The sequence below is a fragment of the Ursus arctos genome, unplaced genomic scaffold (assembly GCF_023065955.2).
Source record: "Ursus arctos isolate Adak ecotype North America unplaced genomic scaffold, UrsArc2.0 scaffold_4, whole genome shotgun sequence".
NCBI lineage: Eukaryota > Metazoa > Chordata > Mammalia > Carnivora > Ursidae > Ursus > Ursus arctos.
In genome coordinates, this window is record NW_026623056.1 from 73161182 (window position 1) to 73186403 (window position 25222).

The 25222-nt window shown below is 34.1% G+C and overlaps 1 protein-coding gene across 2 annotated transcripts in view; it reads left to right on the forward strand.

Moving 5' to 3' along the window:
- The window catches only part of NCAM2 (neural cell adhesion molecule 2), a 496037-nt gene that overhangs the window by 303637 nt on the left and 167178 nt on the right, over positions 1 to 25222 (forward strand). For both annotated transcript variants that reach the window (XM_044379816.3, XM_057306777.1), the window contains exon 6: positions 21173 to 21290. In XM_044379816.3, the coding sequence (XP_044235751.2) occupies positions 21173 to 21290 (118 nt within the window). The remainder of the gene's footprint in view (positions 1 to 21172; positions 21291 to 25222) is intronic.

A 25222-nucleotide genomic window follows, 5' to 3' on the forward strand; every position in this document is an offset into this window, starting at 1 on the left:
AAATATTGGAATCTCAACTGAAGACTTTGACTGCAGTTTCAATATTAATTTATATTGCATTTGTATATTTATTAAACAGGTGCATATGAAGTGGTAGTTATATGTTTCACACTATGTTATGCTCAGAATACTAAAAGGCTTAATGTAGCATCATTTCCCTCAAGGCACTTAGAGTTTTATGTTAATAACTTAAAATAATCGACTTTACTAAAGTCCTTTACGGTTTATGGGGAAGCAGGATACAAAAGAATATAGTAAGGGCAATTTTTATAGATATTCACAGAGTATTTTATAATAAGAAGGGGCACCTAATGTAGCTTAAGGGGAGACTTGGTTGGTATTTGGGATAAATCTATTGATGAAAAGGTGTCACCGTGTAGAAAAGAGAGAGGGAGAGACAGAGGGACAAATAAAGCAGCATCTGCAAAAGCAAAAAGAGGTATGATGTGAAAAAGCATCCAGTTGGGGCACCTGGGTAGTTGGTTAAGTGTCTGCCTTCAGCTTAGGTCATGATCCCAGTGTCCTGGGATTGAGCTCTGCAACAAGCCATTCATCAGGCTCCCTGCTCAGCAGGGAATCTGCCTTTCCCTCTGCCTCTCTGCTTGCTCCTGCTCTTTCTCTCGCTCTCAAATAAATAAAATCTTAAGAAAAGAAAAAGCATCCAGTAACTTAACCGTTATTGGAATGTAATATTTTGGGGAGGGAGTGATGGTAGTGTTAGGGGAAGATACAGCTGGAAAGCAGATAGGGCCAGATCATGGAGGACTATGAACTCTTCTATGAGGCAAAGATGAGCTGACGTCAAAGAGCAGGGAAACTAGAGAGCAAGGAAGTTGACAGAAAGATGGAGGCAGGGAGAGAAAGTGAATTAGTTCAAGTGAGAGGTAATTAGGGCCTGTGCTAAAAGACAAAGAAATGAAGGGGAAGATAGATAATCGGATATTATTTGAAGCAAAACCTTTGTGTTACACGTGTGTCACAGAGGCTAGAGCAATCAAGGGGAATTTGAAGACTTTTAGTGTAGGTTCTAGCTTTCCAGTGTAATAAATGCAAACATAAGTGACCAACAAAGCGTGAACTGAAATGTATCTGCTGAATTTGACCATTATGAGATTACAAGAGACATTAGGGTCAATGATATCATTTGAGTAGCCTGGAAAAAATTCATACTGCAATGTCCTGAAGAATGAAGGTAGCAAAGGCACGGCATTTGTTACCTCAGCTTATGGGAATCAAATGTTAAATGGGAAACATCACAAGGTTGAATTAAAGACTAGAGGAAGGACACTTACAAGGAAGATATACCTTGCACATAAGGAACACATCTTTTATGTTAAGCCTGGAGGAAGTGAGTCAAAAATGAGTTAGGATGTGAATAAATTAATTCAGAGATTGGTCTGGTTGATAATTTGAGAGAAATCTTGCCATATTCTATTTCCAATCACCTGGCTTCCCCCGTGTAGCAAACATTGATATACTCTGGATATTTCTCAAATTTTTCTCCACAGTTTTATGTGTTTACATCTTCTCCTTATTGGATTTTCAAGTAAGCTTTCTATCATGGCTAAAAATTATTCACAAATCTCCCAGTGGCTGCCTTCCCTTTATTATTACACCTTATTATATTATTACATATTTGATAAATTGGCTGACCATCCTCTCAATAAATTCCTGGACTCTTTTTACTAGATAATTACACCCCCACACACACACACATAATATTGTGTGATATCCAAAATCTTGTTTACATTTCTTTAAAAGAGAATTCAAAATCATTCTCTTTTTAGCCCATGCTCATTCTCCCCCATCAGGTTCCTAGCCCTTAGTCTAGTAGAATGCTCTCTAAAACTACTCAGAAAATGTCCATATAAATGACAGATCTGGAAATAACTTTTAAATTTAAAGTGTAGTCAATAGAGAGTTATTTTTATAAAATGCTCTTTTAAAGTATAATGATTCATTATTTTCCGAATCTTTTGTAAATTTGTGGAGAGCGATCCACTAATTGCCAATTCAAACTTGGGATAATGGAGACAGGAACAATCGAGAGTGGATGAAAAACAGCTAGTAGTGTAATTTTAAAGCAATTGTGTCTTTAGTCTTCCTTTGAACATTAAAATCAACAGTAAATGACAATGGCCAGAGATATTTGTGCAAGTACATGTCAGAATGGAGAGTGCACTTTGTTAATGCAGTGGACCTCTGGCAGTGATTTTGTATTCCTACCCATTTTCTAGCTATTTCTTAAAATTAAGAAAATTGGAAAAAGTACTTTTCTTTTTTAAAAAATGAAAAGTCAGAATTTTTCTCTCTAAAATTTTATGCAATGTTATATAACATAAAGGATATATAAAAATATAAAAGACCGTGAACTAGCCTCTTGTATATCAATAATACAATTGAATCAACCATTCAGAGCAATAGTTTAAGTCAGTTTAATTGCTGGAAGTTATGATGGAATTTCTAATTTATAGCAATAATATGTAATATATAATTCACCAAAGAGTCAGTAAATAAGCATTTGTCAAAACCAGAATATTTTCTGGTATTATTAAATATTTTTACCCCTAACGATCCCATTAAGTTTCAGAGATTAGACATCTGAGACTATAAGGAAGAATTTTTTTCTTTTTTTTCTTTTTATTCTTATCCAACGTTATTTTAGAAATTTCCATAATATAGAAAATGTGATAGATATGTTAGCAGAGAGTTCTGTTCCCCAGCCTCAGTTCTTGAGTTCGGCCAAGAAAGAATACAGAGCCAAACTCTTAAACAAGCAAGGGTCAAAGTGAAAGTACTCTTAAGGTTGGGGAGCAGGCAGGTGACTGCATGGGGGTAGGGGGAAGGTGTCAAAGTTGTCTTTTCTTATTATGTTTGCGTAGGTTATGAGTCATAGTTAAGGTAGTCTCTGACTGAGGTTGCTTTGAATCATCTAGGGAACTCCTTCTACCTGTAGGTAGGAGGGGAAATTTTGGCTCTCTATAGTCTTTGTCAGAACTGTCATGCAGCCTTCCCCTGCAGGGAGGAGGGTCAAAATTGCAGTGTAATGTATCATAATGAAGGTATAGGTTACTATAGGACTGGGGTTATAGGGAAGAATGTATGCTGATCCACCAGGGTCTTTCCCTGCTATTAGAAATTGACTCCCACCCTTTTTTATCAGTTCCAAATCACCTGTTCCCTGCTCATATCTAGCTAACTGCCTACTCCATCAGATAGAGAGACAGACAGATGGATCACTTACAAATATCTAAGGACATTTTTCTTTGCCTTTCTTCTCAACGTAAATAATTGGTGTGAATAGTTGATATAGTTTCTTCCTTTTCTTCAATTTGTATTTCTTTTTTGCCCAGAATTTCCTACCTACACTTAAAGGGCATAATATTATATTTGCAAGGCTGTAGAAAGGCATAGATTTGTTTTACAACCTATTCCTTTCCATCTCTGATTATAAGAGAAGGCAGAAATATCACATTGTTTGAATTAGATCCCGGCTCTGAACTCAACCAGTCTTCTGGTTAGGTAGAGATTGGTCTTTGTAATTTTTCTCTAACACTTGGTTAATACGTGCAGATGTGAACACTCTCATTTGTGAAAGCAAGAATGAAAATTTCAAGAAATCTATAGAGGCCACAAGATACTGCAATGATGAAAATATTTTACATTTTATGGAATCAATCAGTAAAGTCAAAGACACCATCTATGTGTTATCTGGCATTGTGCAGATGAATGACATTGAGGACAATTAGTATCTAGATTACATTCATGACATTCATGAGTCCTGTTCTTCAAACTGGGCTACACTAAAGGATGACTTAGGAAGCAATGTCACTATTTTATTCATATTGAAAGTTACTTATGACCAGTATCTCTTGCTTTCACTTATTTATTTATTTATTTATTTAATTTATTTTTTATTTATTTATTTTTTTTGCATCATGTCCAATGGCTTTCAATAGAAGTGTAGGTGGGAAGAACATGTGCCTTTTTAACAGCAGATACAGTTGAGAAACAGAAAGAATTCCGTTTAAGTTAGATATAAATTAAATAAACACCCAGTTGTAAATAAAATTATTTCCCTGTACTGAACACATTTTTAAGTACAGTATGGTTTGCCCCTTTATGGAAGTACACTTAGTTTTACCAGGATAAATGAGTATGCAATCTCTATGTCAAATGAGTCTTCTGTCTCTTACACACACACCCACACACACACACACACACACACACACGACTAGCCTGATTTCTATTTCCCCTATAAGACTTAGATCAAGGATCATTTCTAGCAAGCTTTTCCCAATTATATCTTCCTTTTATCTGACTTCTTCCCCTCAAGGTCTCATAGCACTAGAAAATTTTGTCTCTGTAAAATTTTCCCAAATTCAGATATTTGAAAAGACTCACCAAATTCCATACAGTATACTCATGTAAAGGTCTTATTTTAAAGGAAAGAGCATAGTGCAGCAAGAGGAAAAGAATGCAGGGAAATATCAGGCAGGTGTCCAGGACACAGCCCCCTGTGTGAGCTCTCCAGGGCTCTATTTGCACACAAAGATGCACTTCACCTTGAACCACCAGTATCTGAGTGAGGAATCTCCAGGATGCTCTCAGTGGGGGTCCTAAAGTAATTAAAGCAGGTTTTACAAATTGGCTAGTCCAGGTACAAGCTATTAGTGCAGAAAATGTTTGGGGATTACTAGAGGAGTTTCTAGTTCATCATAAATTCCAAAGCCTTTCTATTTGTCCGAAGTCAAATGACAGACATCTAAGTAATCCCCAAAGGTATTTTAGCACTTTTTCAGCAGAACTATTATTAACCAACTCCATCTCTACAATCTGTCTCTCAATATACCTTTCACACTGATTTGAAATTATCCATTTATGTGTGAAATTATCTCAAATTAGACCATTAATGCTTCAAGAACAAAGGTAATGTTTTATAGCATCAAGAAATACCTTAGAGTTTTGGATATAGAAAGCAGTCAACTTTTGGAATAATTTCTTCACTTTTTAATTATTTTATACAAAACTATATATCATTTCCCCAATCACAGAAGATATTTTATTTGATAATTATCAGTGCTTACCTTTTTTCTCCTTAGGTTAAATAATCCAAATTATATTACTATTACCTTGAGGACATTTCCTCCTTATACTACCAATCTACCAATCCAATTTCAGTTATCTTGCATGTATTTTAGCAGTCTTATTGAGTTATAAACTGCATATTTAAAATGCCATATTTATATGTATAAATGCAGCATATATAATAAGAACCAATCACCACAATCAAGATAGTGAATTTAAGTGAATATACCCATTACCCACAAAAGTTTCCAGAATTTATATAGAAGTAATCATGCATGGGTGCCTGGATGGCTCAGCCGGTTAATTGTCTGACTCTTGATTTCAGCTCAGGTCATGATCTCAGGGCTGTGAAGTCCAGCCCTATGCCTGCTTACGATTCTTTTTCTCCTTCTTTCTCTACCCCTCCCCCCAGCTCCCTCTCTCTCTTTAAAAATAAAATAAAGTAAAATAAAATAAAATAGTAAAGTAGAAATAAAAAATAAAAGTCATCATACAGTATATACTCTTCTAAGTAAGTTCTTTCACTCAGCAAAATTATTTGGAGATTCATCCATGTTGTTCCACACATAATACTTCATTCCTTTGTATTGCTTAGTAATATTCAATTTTAGGAATATTTCACAATTTGCTTATCTATTCATGCAAATGAATGGGATGTTTCAGGTTTTTGGCTTACAAATAAAGCTGCTATCAACATTTGGATATTTGAGTCTTTTCATGGATGTATGCTTTTACTTCTCTTGAGTTAATACCTGTGACAGGTGTGGCTGGATCCTATGTATGTGTTTAACCTTCTTTTAAAAATTCTACCAAATCATTTTCCAAAGTGGTTGGGCTATTTTATATTCCCAGAAGCACTGTATTGGCCTTTCAGTTGCTCCACTTCCTTAGCAAAATTTCCTATGGTCAGACCTTTTATGATTAAACATTTATTAAGTGTTTAGTAGTTTCACATTTGAAGATTTAGTTTGCATTCCTCTAATGACTAAGGAAGTCAAGCATCTTTTCATATGCTTGTGTGTGTGTGTGTGTGTGTGTGTGTGTGTGTGTGTGTGAATTTTCTTCTAAAATCTTTAATCCACTTTCTTTACTGGATTATTTTCTTCCTATGGAGATTTCAATTGCCTTGACCCTAATCTTTCAGGGCAAATATTCACTCTTTCAATATCAAATATATGATTAGCTGTAGGCTTTTCAGAGATGCTCTTTATCAGGTTGAAAAGTGACCTTTTCCTAGATTGGTAAGAAATTTTATCAATAATGATTTCTGGGTTTTTCTAAGTAGTTCTTTTCTGAATCTAATGAGATAGTAACATAGTTTGCATTTTTTTAATCGATTAATTTGGTAAAGTATATTGTTCGATTCTGGGATGTTAACTAACCTTATATTTCCATGTGGCCGTAGTGTGCTATTCTTTTATGTAATATTGGATTTAATTTCCTAAAATTTTGTTAAGAATTTTTGCATCTGTGTTCTTAGGAGATATTATTCTGCAGTTTCTTTCTCTTTTGCTTTTTTTTTTTTTCAGTTTTCTTCTCTTGTTATGCCTTTGTCTGATTTTGATACCAGAATATTATTGGCCTCGTTGAATGAATTGGAAAGAACTTTCCTTATATTGTGAAAGTTTGTTTTTGGTTTAATTTTTTTCATTAAATATTTAATAAAATTCATCATTAAATCATCTGGGTCTAGAGTTTACATTGCAAGAAGATTTTAAACTATTTCAGTGTTTAATGGATAAAGGTTGTCCTCTTCAAGTTATCTATTTTTTCTTAAGTAAAATTTGGTGGTTTATACCTTTCAAGGAATTTGTCCATTTCTTCTAAGTTGCTGACTTTATTGGCATAAAACGATTTACAGTATCTCTCTATTATCCTGCTAATATCTCTAGAGTCTGGAGTCATCTTGACTCTTCAGTTCCAGTATTGGCAACTTGTATCCTCTCTCTCTTCTCCTCTTTCTGTCTCTGTCTTTTGTTCTCACTTTTTTTCCCTCTGTCCCTCACTCCTTCTCTCTTATTTTCTGGGCACTGTGGCTAGTATTTTCCTGGTTATATTGGTCTCTTAAAGAAATCGATTTGGTTTAGGTAGTTTTCTATTTTCCTTTTTTCTATTTTTATCAATTTCCAATCTGATCTTTATTATTTTATCTTTTCTTGCTTATTTTGGGTTTAATTTGATCTTCTTTTCTATGTTCTTAAAATTAAACCTGAAGACACTGATTTGAAACTTTTCTTCTCTTTTAATGTATACATTGAATGCTTGAGAATGCCCTGTTTGTAATGTTTTAACTTCATTCCATAACTTTTAATATGTTTTATATTAATGCCATTCAGTTCAAAATGCTTTGCAGTTTCCCTTCTGATTTCAGATTTGTCCTATGGGTTAATTTAGATTTGCGTTATTTTGTTTTCAGATATATGGGGATTTTCCGAATATTGTTCTGTCGTAGTTTCTAGTTTGGTTCTAATGTGATTAGAGAACCCACTTTCTTTGATTTAGATCTTTTCAAATGTATTTCCTGTGCAGTAGAAAAGAATGTGTGATCTGCTGGTTTGGTTAAAGTTTTAATAATAATTAGTTAAGTTAGGCCAATTGATAATGTTGATCAAGTCTTCTTTATCCTTCTTAACCTCTTGTCCACTTGCTCTATTAATTACTGAGAGAGGGCTGTTTAATCTCCAATAAAATTATAGATTTATCTATTTCTCCTTGCAGTTCTATTAGTTTCTGCTTCACGTGTTTTGAAGCTCTGTTATTACATGCATAAAAGGTTAGAATTATGTCCTCTTGATGAATTGACTTCTTGATCATTAGGATATTAAGCACTATATAGTCAGTTTAGTGGTTTTGTTTTTTTGGGTTTTGTTTTTTGGGTTTTGTTGTTGTTGTTGTTGTTGTTGTTTGTCAATTCTGACAGTCCTTGACTTTGTATTGGAGTGTTTGCACAATTTATATTAAATATCTTATTGATTTAGTTGGGTTTAAATCTTGCTATTTGCTTTCTATATATCTTATCTGTTCTTTGTTCATTTCTTCTATTTATGCCTCCTTTAGATTTTTTGGAGTATTTTTTATTGATCAATTAATTTTCTATCTTGGCTCATTAACTATAAATCATTGCTATGTTATTTTAGTAGTTGATTTTCACAGTCCTTCATCAAGTGATATTATACTCTTCACACATTGAGTAACAGTATTCCTTTTCAGCTTTTGTGTAATTGTCGTCGTATGTTTCACATCTGTATAAATTATAAACCCTGTATTAGTTTTCCATTGGTGGTAACAAACTACCATAAATTTGGTGGCTTGAAATAACACAGGTTTATTACTTCACAGTTTCTGGAGATCAGAAATCCACGTAGGCTCGGCTAGGATCTGCTCAGCGTATCACAGGTCCACAATCAAGGTATTTATGGGATTATGCTCCTTGCTACCAACTCTGAGGAAGAATCTCTTCTAATATTCAGGTTGTTGGCAGATTTGTCCTCTTTTTGTTATAGGACTGAGGTTCTAATTCCTTTCTAGGTATCACCCAGAGGAGGCTGTCCTGGTTTTGAGGGGCATCTCTGGTCCTTACATGCAGGCTTCTTGTTCCTGTGCCAACAATGGTATAGTCAATCCTTCTCATACTTAGAGTATTTCTGACTTTCCCTTCTGCTGCATCTCCTTCTCTCTTCTGTTTTGTATTTCAACTAGAGAGAGTTCTCTGCTTTGAAGGGCTCATGCAAGTGATCTCACCTGGATTATCTAGGATAGTTTTCCCATTTAATCTTTATAATCTTAATTATTATCTGCAAATTTCCTTTGCCATTTAACTTGACATATTTATAAATGGCTGGGTTTATGGCATTGATGGAATTGTCATCTTTACAGAGGAAGGGGACATTATTCTCTACTACCACTTTTCTCTTTCTCTCTCTCCATATATATATAAATATATATAATATATAATAATATAAACGTGTGTGTGTGTGTGTGTGTGTGTATATATATATATATAGTTGTTTAAACTGTCAATGAGCTCTTAAGGTGACCTTAATAAGGAAAGCAAAACTTTTATATGTATCCACATTGTTACCATTTCTAGAGTTCTTCATTATTTTGTATATATGCAGATTTCCATCTGGTATCACTTCCCAAATGCCTGAATGACTTCCTTTAGCATTTCTTACAGGGCAGGTCTGCTAGTGATGATTCACTTCACCTACTGTATATTTGAGAAAAATCTTCATTTGCCTTCATATTAAAAATAAAATTTTGCAGAGTATAGAATTCTAAATTGAAAGTTTTTTGTTTTTTGTTTTTTTTCTTTAAGTACCTTAAAAATTCTGAGCCATTACCTTTGGCCAGAGTTATTTCAGATGAAAAGTCTGCTCTCATCTTTGTTTTGTGCTTCTGTACCTAAAGTACCCACCCACCATTTCTCCTAGATTCTTGAAGATTGTTCTCTTTATCGTTTGTTTTAAGCAATTTGGATATGATATACCTTGGTGTAGTTTTCGTCATTATTCTTGTACTTGGGTCTTTTTGACGCACTCGGATTATAATCTTTATCAGATTTGGAAATCTTTCAGCCAGTAGATCTTTACATATTGCTTTCCATCGCACACTCCTTTGGAACTCCAAGTTCACATAGCCTAGACCACCTGAACTTACCCCACATCTCTCAGATGTTCTGTTCATTTTCTTTCAGTCCTTTTTTTTTTCTTGATGTATTACTTTTTAGATGGTTTCTATTACTTCTTTCAAGTTATCTTTTCTTCTGCAGTGTTTAATCTACCATTAATCCTGTCCTGTGTATTTTGCCTTCAAACACTGTAGCTTTAATATGTGTAAATTGGATTTTTTCAATATCTTCTAAGTCTGTAACATGATCAGTCTTTGCTCTAGATTCTTGAACATATGGAATGCAGTTATAGTAACTGCTTTGATGTTCTTGTGTGCTAATTCTATCATCTGTGCCATTTCTGGGTCACTTATGGTTGAATGTATTTTTTTTTTCCTCATCATGTCTCATAGTTCCTGCTTCTTTTCATGGTGAATAATTTTAAATTGGATGCCAGAATTTGTGGAGTTTACTCCTTTACTGTGCTGAATATATTTCTATTTATTTTAGGTCTTTTTCGGGAATGCAGATGAATTACTTGGATACAGTTTCATCCTTTCAGTTCACGCTTTTAAGTTTTGTTAGGTGGGATCAAAATAGTCCAGAGCTAATGTTGCCTCACTCTTGAGGTAAAATCTTTCTAAATTCCTTATTTGACATATTTTATGAGGTGCTTTTGTTTTGTTTTTTCTTTCTTTTTTTTTTTTTTTTAATTCTGGCTCATGGGAATAAAAACTATTTGTTTCTCTTTTTGAGCTTTGTAAATTGTTTCTCTTGAATTTTTTTGGAAGTTCTCTCCCTGGCCTCAGTAGTTTCTCCTCATTGACGTACGTGCAGACCCCAGGGAAACTCACTGCAGATCTCAGAAAGTCCTCCTTGCGCACCCATCTCCTGTCAGGCGCTCTGTCCTGTGACCTTTGCTTCCTCTGACTGCCTTCCCTGCCTCAATTCAGGGAGACTTCTAGACTCCAACTGGGCTCCTCCTCCCTCTACTGCAGCTTAGAAACTCTCTCTAGACAATTAGCTGAGGCAGTAGTAGGACACACTCATTTCCTTTTTTATTTCAGAGATCACTGTTGACTGCTTTGTTGATTGATTCATAGTGCCTTGGAAACTGTTTTGTACAGTATGTCCGATTTCTTGGTTCTTTTACTTAGTAGGATAAATTGGGTGCCTCTTTCTACATCTTGGCTGGAAGCTGACATTCTTGTATATAATATTTTAATGTAGTAAACAAAATTCTACAGAGAATGATAAGGATTTAAATAATGTTAGCAGTATGTTTTGTTTAATGTGACGTTGCTCACTCATACCTAAATCCTGACCTCAAAATATTGCTGTGTTCTGTTCTGTTCTGAATTCAAAATCATTTTGTCTCTACATATCTATGTCTAAGTCTCATTTTCTGCCTATGTTGCCCACACATTTTGCTTTGAAATTAATTTATTTTTGTTAATTAATTAATTAAATTGTACTCCAGTTTTGACACTGGACTGTTGATAGCAGGGTATCACAAAGCTACTCTGAGAGAGCCACAGCATGAACTGAAACATGGCCAACATTCTAGGCCAACAAGTCTATGTGTCATAAACAGGAAGACTATAGAAGCTGTGGAATTTGCAGTTCATGATAGATAACAAAGAGCAGCAAGAAGTAAAGGGATTTTCAGAGTTCATTTGGCAGATCAGAGTAATGAGTTAAAGAAAGGGAAGGAATTTGATAAAGTAAAGTATATGTGCTGCCGAAGCGAGCACTTTGATAAAGTAAAGTAGAAACAAGCACACCCTGAACATGAGTCAAGACTCCCTCAGACTGGGAAATTTCTGAGATTTTCCTGCTTCTAAACAATGAGGAACTGACTTGTTCAGGAGTCGTGGACTGTTTTAGTAGATCACCTTATTGAATCTGGTGGATAATCATTATGCACTTAATTATAAATTAAATAACACCATTATTTATGTTATACAATTATAGTATTTCTAATATAATTATAATTTTTTAAAACCTGACCATGTAAATTTTTTAAAAGTTTGCATATTTGATTTATATTAACATATAGTAAAATTTAGGGTTTTTTAAATTTTTACTGTATAGTTTGATGAATTTTAATGTAAGCATAGATTCATGTAACCACCACCACCGCAATTAGTGAACAGAATTATTCCATCATCCCCAAACACTTTTATTTTTCCCCTTTGAAGTTGCATCTTTCTACAACCTCTAAGCCCCGCACAGCCACCACTCCCTTTCCTTCACTATAATTTTGTCTTTTCAAGAATGTCATATAAGTGGAGCCCTCTAAAATCTAACCTTATCTAGGATAAATTCCCAGGAGTTGGGTTGCAGGGCTGTAAAGTAAGTGCATGTTTTTTAACTTCATGAGAAACAGCAAAATCATTTTCCACAATGGCTGTATAATTTTGAAATCTTTCTAGTAATGTGTAAGAAGTCAAGTTGCCTCTCATTCTCACCAGTGCTTGATCTTGTCAGTTTTTGATTTTTTGTTTTTAATGCTACACATCAAAATAGGTGTGCAGTGAAATCTCTGTGGTTTTAATGTGCATTTCTGCAATATATTGCCATGGCTTTATGCAGTGGCCAATGAGAGTGCATACCTTTTCATGTACTTGTTTCTCATTCCTGTATCTGTATATCCTCATCAGTGAAATGTCTCTTTGCAATGTCTGTACCCATGTTCTAATTAGATTATTTTTTTTCATTACAGTGTTAGGGTTCCTTACAACTTCTCTAAGTGCAGTTTTGCTCTCCAGACAGCCTCTTTAGTGATGTCTGTTCACTTCTTTTGCACTTTTTTTCTTATTGTTGAATTTATTGTCTTTACATATTTCAGATACAATTCCTTGCTCAGAGATGTGACTTACAAGTACTCTCTCCCATGCTATGGCTTATCTTTTCATTCCCTTAACAGAGTAATTCAGAAAGCAAAGCCTTTTAACTTTAGTTTTATTTTATTTTTTTTTTAAGATTTTTTTTTTATTTATTTGAGAGAGGGACAGACAGAAATAGTGACAGAGAGCATGAGTGGGGAGGAGAGGGAGAAGCAGGCTCCCCGCAGAGCAGAGAACCCGACATGGGGCTTGATCCCAGGACCCTGGGACCACAACCTGAGCCGAAGGCAGATGCCAAATGACTGAGACACCCAGCCCCTTAACTTTAGTTTTAAAGAAGTCCAAGTATTAATCATTTTCTTTTGTAGACCATTCTTTTGGTGTCATGTCTAAGAACTCTTCACTTAGCCCCAAGTCACAAAGATTTTTCTCCCAAATTTTCTTGTAAAAGTTTTATGCTTTTATGTTTTCAGGTTAGGTCTTTGAATCATTTGGGGCTCAGTTTTGTATGAGGGATAAATTCCATCCTCAGTTTCATGCATTTGCATATGGATATCTAGTTATTTAAAAACCATTGCTAAAACACTATCATTTCTCCATTGAAATGCCTTTGCACTTCGTAAACTAAAATTTTGAAACATTGGCTGTATCATAGGAGTCTATATCTGGACTTTCTTTTCTGTTCCACTGATCTATGCACCTATCCCTGCACCATTATTGTGCTTCCCCAATGCATAGCTGTACTCACTCCTTAAAATCAGAAAGTATGATTTCTATGACTTTGTTCTTCTTTTAAAAAAACCTTTTGTAAATTCTAGTTTCTTTGCCTTCCACTTAAACTTTAGAATAATTCTGTCTACAAAATGATATACTGCTGGGATTTTAATTAGAATTGTGTAGAGTCTTGATAGCAATTTTGAAATATCACATTTTTTTCAATGTTGAGTCTACAAATATATGAATGGTATGTCTCTTCATTTATTAAGGCTTTTTTTTCACTTTAATCTGTTTGTAATTTTTAGCATTCAGATGCCATACATGAATTTTGTTTGATTAACACCTAAGTGTTATATTTTGGAGCTATTGTATATGATTTTATATTCTTAATAAACCATTAAATATAATATGAATATTTGTAAATATAAATATATATTAATATATATTTAATTGTTCATTGCAAGTATATATTCATAAATCTGATTTTTTGTGTGTTTTTCTTCTATCCTGTGACCGTGTTAGGTGTATTTATTAGTTCTAGCAATGCTTTTGTAGATTTTTGGATGTGTAGTGAAGACAACAATGCATCTGCAAATTGGAAAAAAATTATTTTTTCCTTTCCAATTGTCTGCTTTTTATTCTTATTTGTTGCTTAGTACTGTGTTGGCCTACAGAATGATGTTAATTAGGAGTGTTGAGTGGGGACTTCCTTACTTGTTCCCAAGCTTGGAAATTAAGTATTCAATCTTTTACCTGAACATCACATGGGTTTGATTTGTTTTCAGTGTATTCTGTTTCCCATTCTTCTATTTCCTCTCCCCTGCCTTCTTCTGGATTATGTGAACATTATTTTATCTGTTGTGGTTTGGGCTATATCTATGCTATTTTTTCCCATTGCTATTGTGATTACAATATGCCTCTGTATTTTGGAACCAATATTTTACTGTTTCAGTTGAAATGTAGAAACTATAGCACCATCTAGGTCCTTATATCGCTTTCTTCTTTGTCTTAGTTGTCTTCTGTATTATACCTGCATTAATTGAAAACCCCTATACTCAATGTTCTACTTCAATCATTAAACATATTTTTACAAAGATATTTACCATTTCTCTTGCTCTTTCTTCATCCCTGAAGTTTCCTCTAATAAAATTCCTCTTTTTCCTGAAGAGTTTCCTTTTCCAGTTATTTTAGGATCAAATCTTCTGGCAGAAGTTTCATTAATTGTCTTTTATCTGAGAATGATAATGTCTTTATTTTACCCTCATTTCTGAAGGATATTTTTGCTGGACATAGAACTTTATTCTGACATATTTCTCTTTATGACACTTTAAAAATATTGTTTCACCACTTTTGGCCTCCATGGTTTCTGATAAGAAACCTACAGTTATTTGAATTATTGTTTTCCTGTAACTGATACATTTTTTTGTATTTGTATGGCTTTAGCTTTTAGCAATTTGATTATGATGCTGATATTTTTATTTTCCCAAACAATCTGTCCAAATTCAGGCCACATATTGTGACCAGATTTCTGTGGGTTGTGGATTAAAATTAGTTACATTTTCAAAACCGTTACCGTATTTTCAGATCTGTATGTATGTGTATCAACGGCCATTTCAGTACCTGTGTGGTGCTTTAGCTCTTAGCTCAATTCTCAAAGTCTTGGTACTGTTTCAGATCAGATCTACAAATACGCGGCTCAGAGCTGAGCCCAAGATTTCATGAATAACTTGATGCAGTTACTTTCCTAAGCTCTTTCTACTCTGTGATGCCTCCCATGCTTTCCTGTTCTGCAAGTCTCCAGTTTACAGTCCCTTGGACTAAAAACTAGGGTTTAAAAAAATAAAAATAAAATAAAAACAAGTTAAAACTGGGTTTTTATCTACCCCTCACTGCCACAGATGTGCCCTTATTGAGGGCGTACTAGCTGGAGGAAAGAGAAGGAGGAACGCAGTGGGATTTCCCTTACCTTCTTGGGACCTCGGCTCTTCTGACTGATGCAGAAGAATGTCTTCCTTCAGAGACTCAGGCACTTGCAGGATCCCGCTGCTATGCCGGGGGATCTCTTCTGCTCCCTGAGACCGAACTAGAAGACTTCTCTGGATCTCTGTTGGGCCATGTTGATTCTTTTTTCAGGGTTTCCAGCTGCATTCAGTCTAGGCAAAGGGTTCTGAAGAAAAAAAAAGTATTTTTTTCCCCCACAGCTTTCCTTATAGTATTTCAAATTCTGATATTTTTTGAGTAATGATAGGCCTGCTACTATTTACATTTCAGAATCTTCAAAGAGATTGTCCCTGTGTGCTGTCCTAGTGTTAGGGAAGAATTAAGTGACACAGACAGGATGTATTGGGGTTACTCTTATTAACCCAGAACTGGAAATCTGTAATATTATTTTTAAACTCTTGACATGTATATGATCAGGATTTTTTTGTTCTTTTTTTAAAACTCAAAATGATTATCTTTCCAATAAAGATATTAACTGAAATTCTTTACAGCAGCAGAATTATTGATTGATACTCAATTTGTCATTCTAGTGTGGTTCTAAACGTTTAGCTCAGACTTTAGGATAGCTCAGCCTACTTACTAACTTTTGACAGGAGTGTATTTAAGACCGTATATATCTACTTTAGTAAGTGGGGCAACATTAAAGGACTTAATAGGGGAAAAAAGAAGAGGCTGCAACTCTTTCTTTCTGGCAGTCTATCGCAGATGGAAATGATATTGGTCTTATAAAATTTGTTCTTTTAAAAAAAACATGTAACAGTAACTTCCCCAAATTGTGAGCTATATGACCATTTGATGATTTGTTCTGGTGTCTATTAAGATTATAGTAAACTGAACAGTTTTTAATACGAGGATAACCCTTTCCTCCCAACATTTTTGTGAGCATTACCTTCAGTCTTGTTATATAAATGAGCCAAAGAAGAACCCTCTCCTCCTATTTTAGTCCTCATGCTGTTTTCGTCTTCCTAGCATGCTGGAGCCATTAGCTCAAAACTTCATTAGCGCCCAAGTCAAATTTTTACACATCTATTGTTTTAAATGTAGCCAAAATATGCATATTTTAACCACCTAGAATCCACGTGTTTTGCACACCTTGCCGAAGTGCACCCACCTTCCGCTAGCTGTACACAGACAAACTCTGGGCCAGCCCAAGCCACTGCTGCCCTCTGGAGTTCTCCTGCTGTGCTGCGGAGTGCTGTCACTTGGACACACAAGTCTCCTTCTCCAATCTGCCTCTCCTAGGAGTTTTCTTGCCCTCCTCCCCTTTACGTGGTGCCCCTTCCCACACATACGGTCTCTGGAAGGTCTCCTGCTAGGAAGAATTCACCCTCTTACGCAACCTGTCCAAGGACCACCCAAATAAAGCCTATTGTCTACTGTATGCCACCAAGATCAGTCCTGAAATCCTCCAACTGATCAAACTTCCCAACAGATTCACTTCTCCAGAATTTTTCAAAAGTGATCATTACTGGGGCTCCTGGGAGGCTCAGTCAGTTAAGCGTCCACCTTCAGCTTAGATCATGATCTCAGGGTCCTGGAATTGAGCCCCACGCAGCTGCCCTTGGGCCCCTTGTTCAGCAGGGAGGTCTCCTTCTCTCTCTCTCTCTCTGTCCCTCCCCTCTGCTCATTCTCTCTCTCTCAAATAAATAATCTTAAAGAAAAAAAGTGATCATTAGTAACTCTCTAGGAATGTGTTCTGAAACCTTACACATTAAGGTTAATTATAAACATACACTATGGCTTTGATTTTAAATTACTTTTCTTGGCAGTTTTATAAGACTTCTTTTTAAAGGCTCATTTGAATTACCAAATTGTGTTCTATCTCATTTTGTACTGAAGGTGACGTCAAAAGATTTTGCCTTAGAACTCTTCATATTAGTAAAATTATTGGGGACTCCTCAAGGTTTTGTTGATGTGGGTTATGCCTATTTATATATATCATATGTATATCATATTAGGCATTGAAATGAGAAGTTTTAAAAACATTCATTTTGTGGGAGAAATCCATATTCACACAGATATGTGGTTGGTAAAGGGAAGGCATCATAAGACCACCTGAAGGGGTGTTGAGGACTTCTGAGGTTTTTGAAACATACTTGGAGTACTATAGAATATTGTTAATCATAGAATGTACTCAAAAAAGCATGAAAATGGCCATGCTTAATCGTGAAAGTATCCCTCAACATGTCCAAGACTTTCAGAATTTTTTTTTAAATTTTGTCCCGAAGTATCTTCTATATTAACTTTAGTCTTTTATTTAGTTATCACCTCTTAACTGAGGAAACAAGAAGAAAATCAAAATAGTGCTTTTCATGCTTCCAACAGCAATTTTTCACTTGGATGTTCTTTAGTAAGGGTTCAAATGCTTATAGACAGTCAGCTATGAATTAACTTTAGGAAATTATCTGAAAATTATTAATTTCAACTTTTATTGTTTTATTTTCTTATTTGTTCATTAAATATTTTTTTCTGGTTATAAAAATAATCCATAGTTGGAGTTGAAAATTGTGTAATGACCACTGAGGGCAATTTGATTTAGTCCTCTTCAGTCAAAATTATATATGCATTTACTCCTTGACATATCAATTTTACTTCTAGATAATTAACTGGAGCATTGATTGCAGTAGATAAAGATCATAATAGATGAATATTTGGATATTCTCAGGTGACATAACACATGTCCAATTGTTTATCCACAGGGTAGAAAACTGTGTAATTTGAACAGGAGTGAAGAAGTTCTCTATGTAATAACATAAATGTATCTCTTACATGTATTATTAGTTTGAGAAAAGAAGCACGGTACAGAAAAGGGTATATTTTGTAAAAGAAAAAGGAAACATAAAAAACTGTGTGTTATTATTTGCATAAAATTGCAAGCAATTAATTAAGTGGTTAAGGAGAAAAGGGATAAGGTACTGTTGGGAGGGGGAGGTCAAGAATTTTAATCAAAATGTATTCTACTTTCTGTCTCTATAATTTTGACTACTCTAAGTGCATAGTAAGCGGAATCATAAGAGTGTTTGTCTTTCTTGACTGGTTCATTTTGCTTAGTATAGCATCCTCAAGGTTCCTCTGTATGTAGTATATGTCAGAATTAACTTTCTTTTTAAAGCTGAATAATATTCCTTTATGCATTGATGCACATATGGGTTGCTTTCAATCATAAAATATTGCGAGTAATGCTGCTATGAACATGGTTGTACGAATACCTTTTTGAGACCTTGCTTGCAATTCACCTTCCATGTCTTCCCCTGGAAGCGGCAAACTTTCAGTAGACTCCAGAGATCCAAGACAGTCACATTAGACAGATTCTGTAATTGCTGCCCAGATGGGAAGACAGATGCCTGGTGCTTACTATTCTACCATCTTTCTCGAATCCTCACTTATGCTAATTTCTAAGTGTCACAAGGAAAAGTAAATAAGAAAGGACCATGAGTCTTAATTTTAGTAGTCTTCTGGCAGATAGAGGATATACATGTAAATTTATTTGATGATATATATTTTGGCCAGATCTGATTAATCATTGAGTTATGAAAGAGTAGCTCTCCCGACAGTGGTGGTGATTTGGGGGTGGGGAGGTTGTTACCCTTATCCGGAGTAAATTTGGAGGGCTTATTGGTGGTGGTCAATTTGAACCACATGAGTATTGCATAGTTAATACTATGTTCTTCATCTTCTGAGAAATGTTTAAGGGATAATATGTGGAGGAAAACTGCAAGACACAAAAGGCATGTGGGACTGCTGGATGCCATTGTTGATTAAAGGAATTAAGCTGTCAAATAAGTGAGATCTTTGGTGCCTGAGCAGCCAGCGAGGGTAATTATAACATGAAGTTGGATCAAAACCTCCGTTTAAGTCAGAGTTCTGGAGTTACCTCCCTCCACATTCTCATGTTTCTTAAAGCTAAAGAATGAAAACTGAAACTTACCAGAAAACATTGACTACTTCACATATATAGAATATGTTTTTGTGAAGTTATTAAAACTAGATATTTCAGATATAGTCAAACAAAAGAAAAGTATTTTTAAAAATTAGAGTAGAAAAATATACTAGATGTGGGTCTTATGAGGTAGCAAGAAATTTGGATGAAATATAATTGTAATCCTTTTTAGAATTATTTAATCTAACTCAATAGCAAATTTAGAACCAACAAGGTAATACACATAAAAATGCTCTATAGTCTAAACAGTGGCTAACAAATTCCCTGAATATCTTGGCATCAGAACTAGTGAACACCTCTGCAGGTTTTGAACACAATTATTCTTCAGAATAGTTCTGGAATTACTCTTCAAAGTACCATATAAATATGCAATAGTAATATTGTTCGACAAATCCACACTGTAAGTAAGAGTGCACATTTCATGAGCAGAGTCACTGTATCATAAAATGTAAGCGTTAAGATTTGTCAGTTCTTACCGATCATCCAGCATATGCAGTTTACTCTATAAAAAAGAAAATTATTATAAAGAATAAGTAATTTGTTTCAGTTACTAAAAATAATAGGACAAGAAGTGGAGCATGTGATTCTCCATTTTGAAGTGTTTCTATTTACACAAATACTACAGAGATCATTTCTATTGAAGAGTTCATTTTCATTATAATTATCTAATGGGTTAAATATATTTATTGTTGTAATAAAAATAGTCATTGTGCTATTACAATGACATTTATTATAACAAAATGAAAGGCATTACATTTTGATTAAAATACTCTTTTCTATAATTACAAAAGAAGTAAAACAAGGTACAGAAAGTCAAATTTCAGTGTACTTAAAATGCAGAGTTAATGTCTGAAAAACAGTCTATCTTATTGTAATACTTGTAATTATTATGTTACTTTAGAGACAGCATGTCAGATCATGTCCCTTGTATCTAAATTCATAAAGGCAGAAACTTGATTTCTTGTGCTTAATTGCTAAGATACATATCAGTTCCTACCCCCACCATCAATGGCAATAATACAGCATCAATGCTGACCTGAATGCTATTGTAGAGATATTTAATTATTATCACACTTATAAATGCCTGTCTGGTCATGTTGTTTAGGATATATAAAAAACAATTCTATTAATATAATTAATTTTAGGAATATCATTTTGTTGTAGTCAATTGAAAATCATAAAAATGTGCATTAAATAAAAATTTATGCTTTAGTTTGAAATTTAGCATCTATTATGGATGCTATTGATTTGTTTATTGCAAACAGTACATTTTAGTAACAGTTTCAACATGTCCAAAATGTGCAGCATATACAGTTTTTGCAATGTAATTAGTTAGAAATTGGGGAAGCTTAATTTTAAAATTGAATTGTTCATGAAAATCTATTTCATGCCCTCTATGGCTTGAGCAGTTTCTCTTCATAAAATGTTCTATAGTTGTGTGAAGAAATTAAGTGCAGTTAATCAGAAGGAACATTATAGTCTGACACCTAATTTGAAAGCCCTGTCTTGAAGCAGTGAATGATTGCTTATAGAATTACATATACCAATGAGAACCCAAATAGGAAATCCATTTATGCTCCAAGTAGATCTCAGTGTTGATGTCAGTCAGGGCGATATTGTCTGTTTTTGTGAGAAATATTTCATAAAAGTATATATATATATATATATAAATTTGTTAAAATGTCTAGTTTCTCATTGAGTCTAGTTTGATAGATTAGAATAGTAAAATAACATTAGAGTGAATTATCTAATTATTGTACATTGGAAGGCAGATCAGTGGTCTTAAAGTAATTTTACTGTTAAACCAAGTCCATCCTATTGATGTAAGGACAGAAGTAAGCAATCAAGTTCTAAAGCTTAGCATTTTAGCAACAACAACAACAACAAAAAAGTAGTTGTAAGAAAGTCACATGGTGTTGATGAAATGTTTTTCATCTCTATTTAATCTATGTTCATCTCTTTTTTTAGTGCCGCCAGCAATCACAATGCCTCAGAGATCTTTTAATGCCACAGCGGAGAGAGGAGAAGAGATGACCTTATCGTGCAGGGCCTCTGGCTCTCCTGAGCCCTCCATCTCCTGGTACAGGTAGGTTACGCATACACATCCTTCTGGCTTGTGTCCAGAATCAATCTCCTGGAAAAAGATTTCTGATCTTATTTTATCAAGAATAAAAACATTCTTTTGAATTTTATTAAAAAGTTATGGTGGTTTTGTTTTCATTTAAATTGGTTAGATTAAATTGTTAAAGAGATTAACAGAGTGATTTAACCCAAGTCAAAGGCTACACCCATCGCACTGGTTATTCTTGTACAAGGCATGTTTCTGGCCAAAATGGGCCCAGAAGCCCAATGACTGATTCAACCACATTTATGTTGCTGCTAGAGAGTACCTAGAAATAGGAATGCTAGTACTAATGGCATCACCATTGTATGTGTATAAAAATCGTATTTTATTAGAATGTAATTGTATATTTTATTTATGTACCATATTATCCAGGAAAAAAAGCTAATTATGTACAGTCTAATTTCTATAAATATAATGTCAATTTTAAAAAGCTTACTTCACTAAGTGAATAAACTCTATTCTAAATCTGTTCGTTGACAGTTTACTTTTATATATTTCTATAGAATTTTTAAATGTCACTTGACTTCTATTAACATCAAACAGATATCAACACATTTCATTCTTTTAGGTTGTGGCTCTGTTAAAAGGGAGACAATGTAACTTTACAAATGGACCATCTTATAAATACATGTTAGTTATTAATTCAGGTTACCATTCAAGCATAGCTACAGATATTTATAGAATCTCTTCTACACTTCATAGGCCAATAATAATCACAAGAAAACAATTAGAAATATATCCAAATTGGCCAAAAGTAGCCATAGTAAGGATTAGGTTTGTTTTTTTTTTTTTTTAACTATTTTAAGAAGAATAATTGCAATCCAATTCCCTTTTTTCTTTTACTTCCCAAGCACTGACTGATATTCTGTTCCTTTCAAACCTTTATCTGTTTAATACAGCAGGTAGCAATAAACAAGATATTTCTTCAAATAAGGTAAATAGATGTTCTTTGCAAACATTAATTACTTTGTGACATACTGTTGGTATTTTCTGAAGGATTACACATCAAACATTAACATATTCACCCCAGATAATGATCATGTATCTCAGAGACTTCTGGTTTCTGGTTTGTATCCTTAAGAGTCAATGTTACATCTAATTGCGGCCCAGAAAAGCTCTTGGATCATTCATTACAATGAACAAATATTGTTCTGGAATCTCATTCTCATCATTTTATCTTTCCAGAGAGACTTCCTTCTGTTTAGATTTCTGTCTTAAAGTTCAACATTTGTTCAAAATTCTCATATTTAAGTGGAAACATAATTATCATACAGGCTAGAATAAATCAAATTCAGAGGCTAATATAGTTAAGTCATTTAAATCTTTATATCTTCATGTGGCATATGTTTGGGTTCATCCTTTAATAGTGTAAATAATAATTGTTCTATTCTGTGAATATTTAATATATATGGGAGAACGGGAGTATATGATAGTGACATTGACAAAGTTAAAATTAGTATTAGAGGGAAGTTTTTCTTTTGACATATGTAGATATAAGCATGTTATCCTTGCTAAAAGAAAAAAAAAATCCCATAATCATTAGGTAATATAGGGCAGCAGTCCAACGAGAAAGACCCAGACTACCTGTTGCACAGAGATAATATAGCCAAGGGATATGAATGAAGCCAATAAAGAAAATAGTTGAGGACCAAACAGTGGGAAAAATAAGTTTTCACAAAGAGAATCAGGAGCACTTGGTGACATGGAAGCCAAAGTGGAAATAAAAGCAGCTGCTCTAACATATCTCTGCTTTGGTCCCATTCAAATGCTTCTTCTACATCTGTTGAGAATACTCTACGGATTTTTATCAATGGCCCACTAATCAGTGAATCCCGTTGATTTTCAAATGTTCAAGCAGTTTCGCATTCCTTGAACTGAAGCCACTTGATTATGCTGTATTGCCCTTTTTAAGTATTGCTGCAGTCATTATGCTTATAATTTGTGGAAATTTTTCCTACACCATTATGAGAGAGATTGTCTTATTTTTGTGTTCTTATTCTTGACTTGTTTGGGATCAGAGCAATACTGACCTCATAGAATGAGTTCGGGAAGGGTTTCCTCTTTTGTTTTCCAGAAGAGTGTATATATAATGCTTATTATTTTTTACTTAATTATTTGGAAAATTTTCCAGTGAAACAGCTTGTGCTAGGACTTCTCTTGTGTAAAGGTTTAATTACAATTTCAAGTTCTTTCATAGATCTAGACCAGTAATGCCTTTGTCTCTAGTGGTCTCTGGTGATATACATATAAATATATTTCCAGCAATTTGTCCATTTCATTTCAGTTGTTCTTACTAGCATAAAGTCATTTACAGTATTCTCTTATTATAATTTGTGCATTATCTATATTGATCTTCCCTTTCTCATCCTGATAACCTGGTAACTGGTTATTTGTTCTGCTCTCTTGTCCATCCTGATCAGTCTAGATATAAGTTTTTGGAAAGAGTGATCTTTTCAATGATCAGCTTTTTTTTCAACTATTTTCTATTTTGTTTTTCTAAATTCTAGTTCATTGATTTTTTGCTTTTATTTTTATTATTGTCTTCCTTTTATTTACTTTGTGTTTAATATTCTCTTCTTTTTTAGTGGCTTAAATGGATACTTATGTCATTGATTTCAATCATTTATACTTTTCTAATATAAGCATACATTTTTCCCTTTAAATAATACTTTGCACCTTACTAATTTTACTATGCCACAGTTCCATTTTTTGTCCAGTTCAAATATATTTTTTAAAGATTTTATTTATTTATTTATTTATTTATTTACTTATTAGAGAGAAAGAGAGACAGAGAACGCTCCTGCATGAGCATGAGTTGGGGGAGGGGCAGAGGGAGAGGGAGAAGCAGGCTCCCTGTTGAGTGCAGAGCCTGATGTAGGGCTTGATCCCAGGACTCAGAAATCATGAGCTGAGCTGAAGGCAGATGCTTAACTGCATGAGTCACCCAGGCACCCCTTCTTCAAATATTTTTAATTTTTTTCTTGTAATATTATCTTGTTTCATTTTATTTAAATTCTAGTTAGTTAACATATGGTATAATATTAGTTTCAGGTGTAGAATTTTAGAGATTCATCACTCACATATAATACCCGGTGCTTATGATAAAAAGAGCCCTCCGTAATCTCCATCACCCATTTAACCCTTCCCCCTCCCCGCCCCTCCAGCAACCCTCAGTTTGTTCCCTGTAGTTAAGAGTCTGTTTTATGGTTTGCCTCTTTCTCTCTTTTCCCCCCTATGTTAATGTGTTTTGTGTCTTAAATTCTACACAGGAGTGAAATCATATGGTATTTGTCTTTCTCTGACTGACTTATTTTGCTTAGCATAATATAATCTAATTCCATCCACATCGTTGCAAAAGGCAAGATTTGATTGTTTTTGATGGCTGAGTAATATTCCAGTGTGTGTGTGTGTGTGTGTGTGTGTGTGTGTGTGTGTGTGTGTATTCCATTGTGGTATTTCTTTATCCAATTTCTTTATCCATTCATCAGTTGATGGATATTTGGGCTCTTTCCATAATTCGGCTATTGTTGATTTTGCTGCTATAAACATCAGGATGCCTGTGTCCCTTTGAATCAGTTCTTGTAATGTTATTTTTAACATCGGTTATTTAAAATGTTGCTGATTTGTTTCCAAATATTTCAGTATATTTCACATTTATTTCTGCTACTAGTTTCTAAATTCCTTAACTGTCAGAAAACATACTTTGTATGATATCAATTTATTTAAATTTACTAGGTCTAACTTTATGATCTGTATTTTTAAATGTTCTGTTTGCACTTGACAATATATGTGTGTGTGTGTATCTATATGTCTATATATAGGGATAGATAGATAGATAGATAGATAGATAGATAGATAGATGATAGATAGATAGATAGATATTCCACTATTCT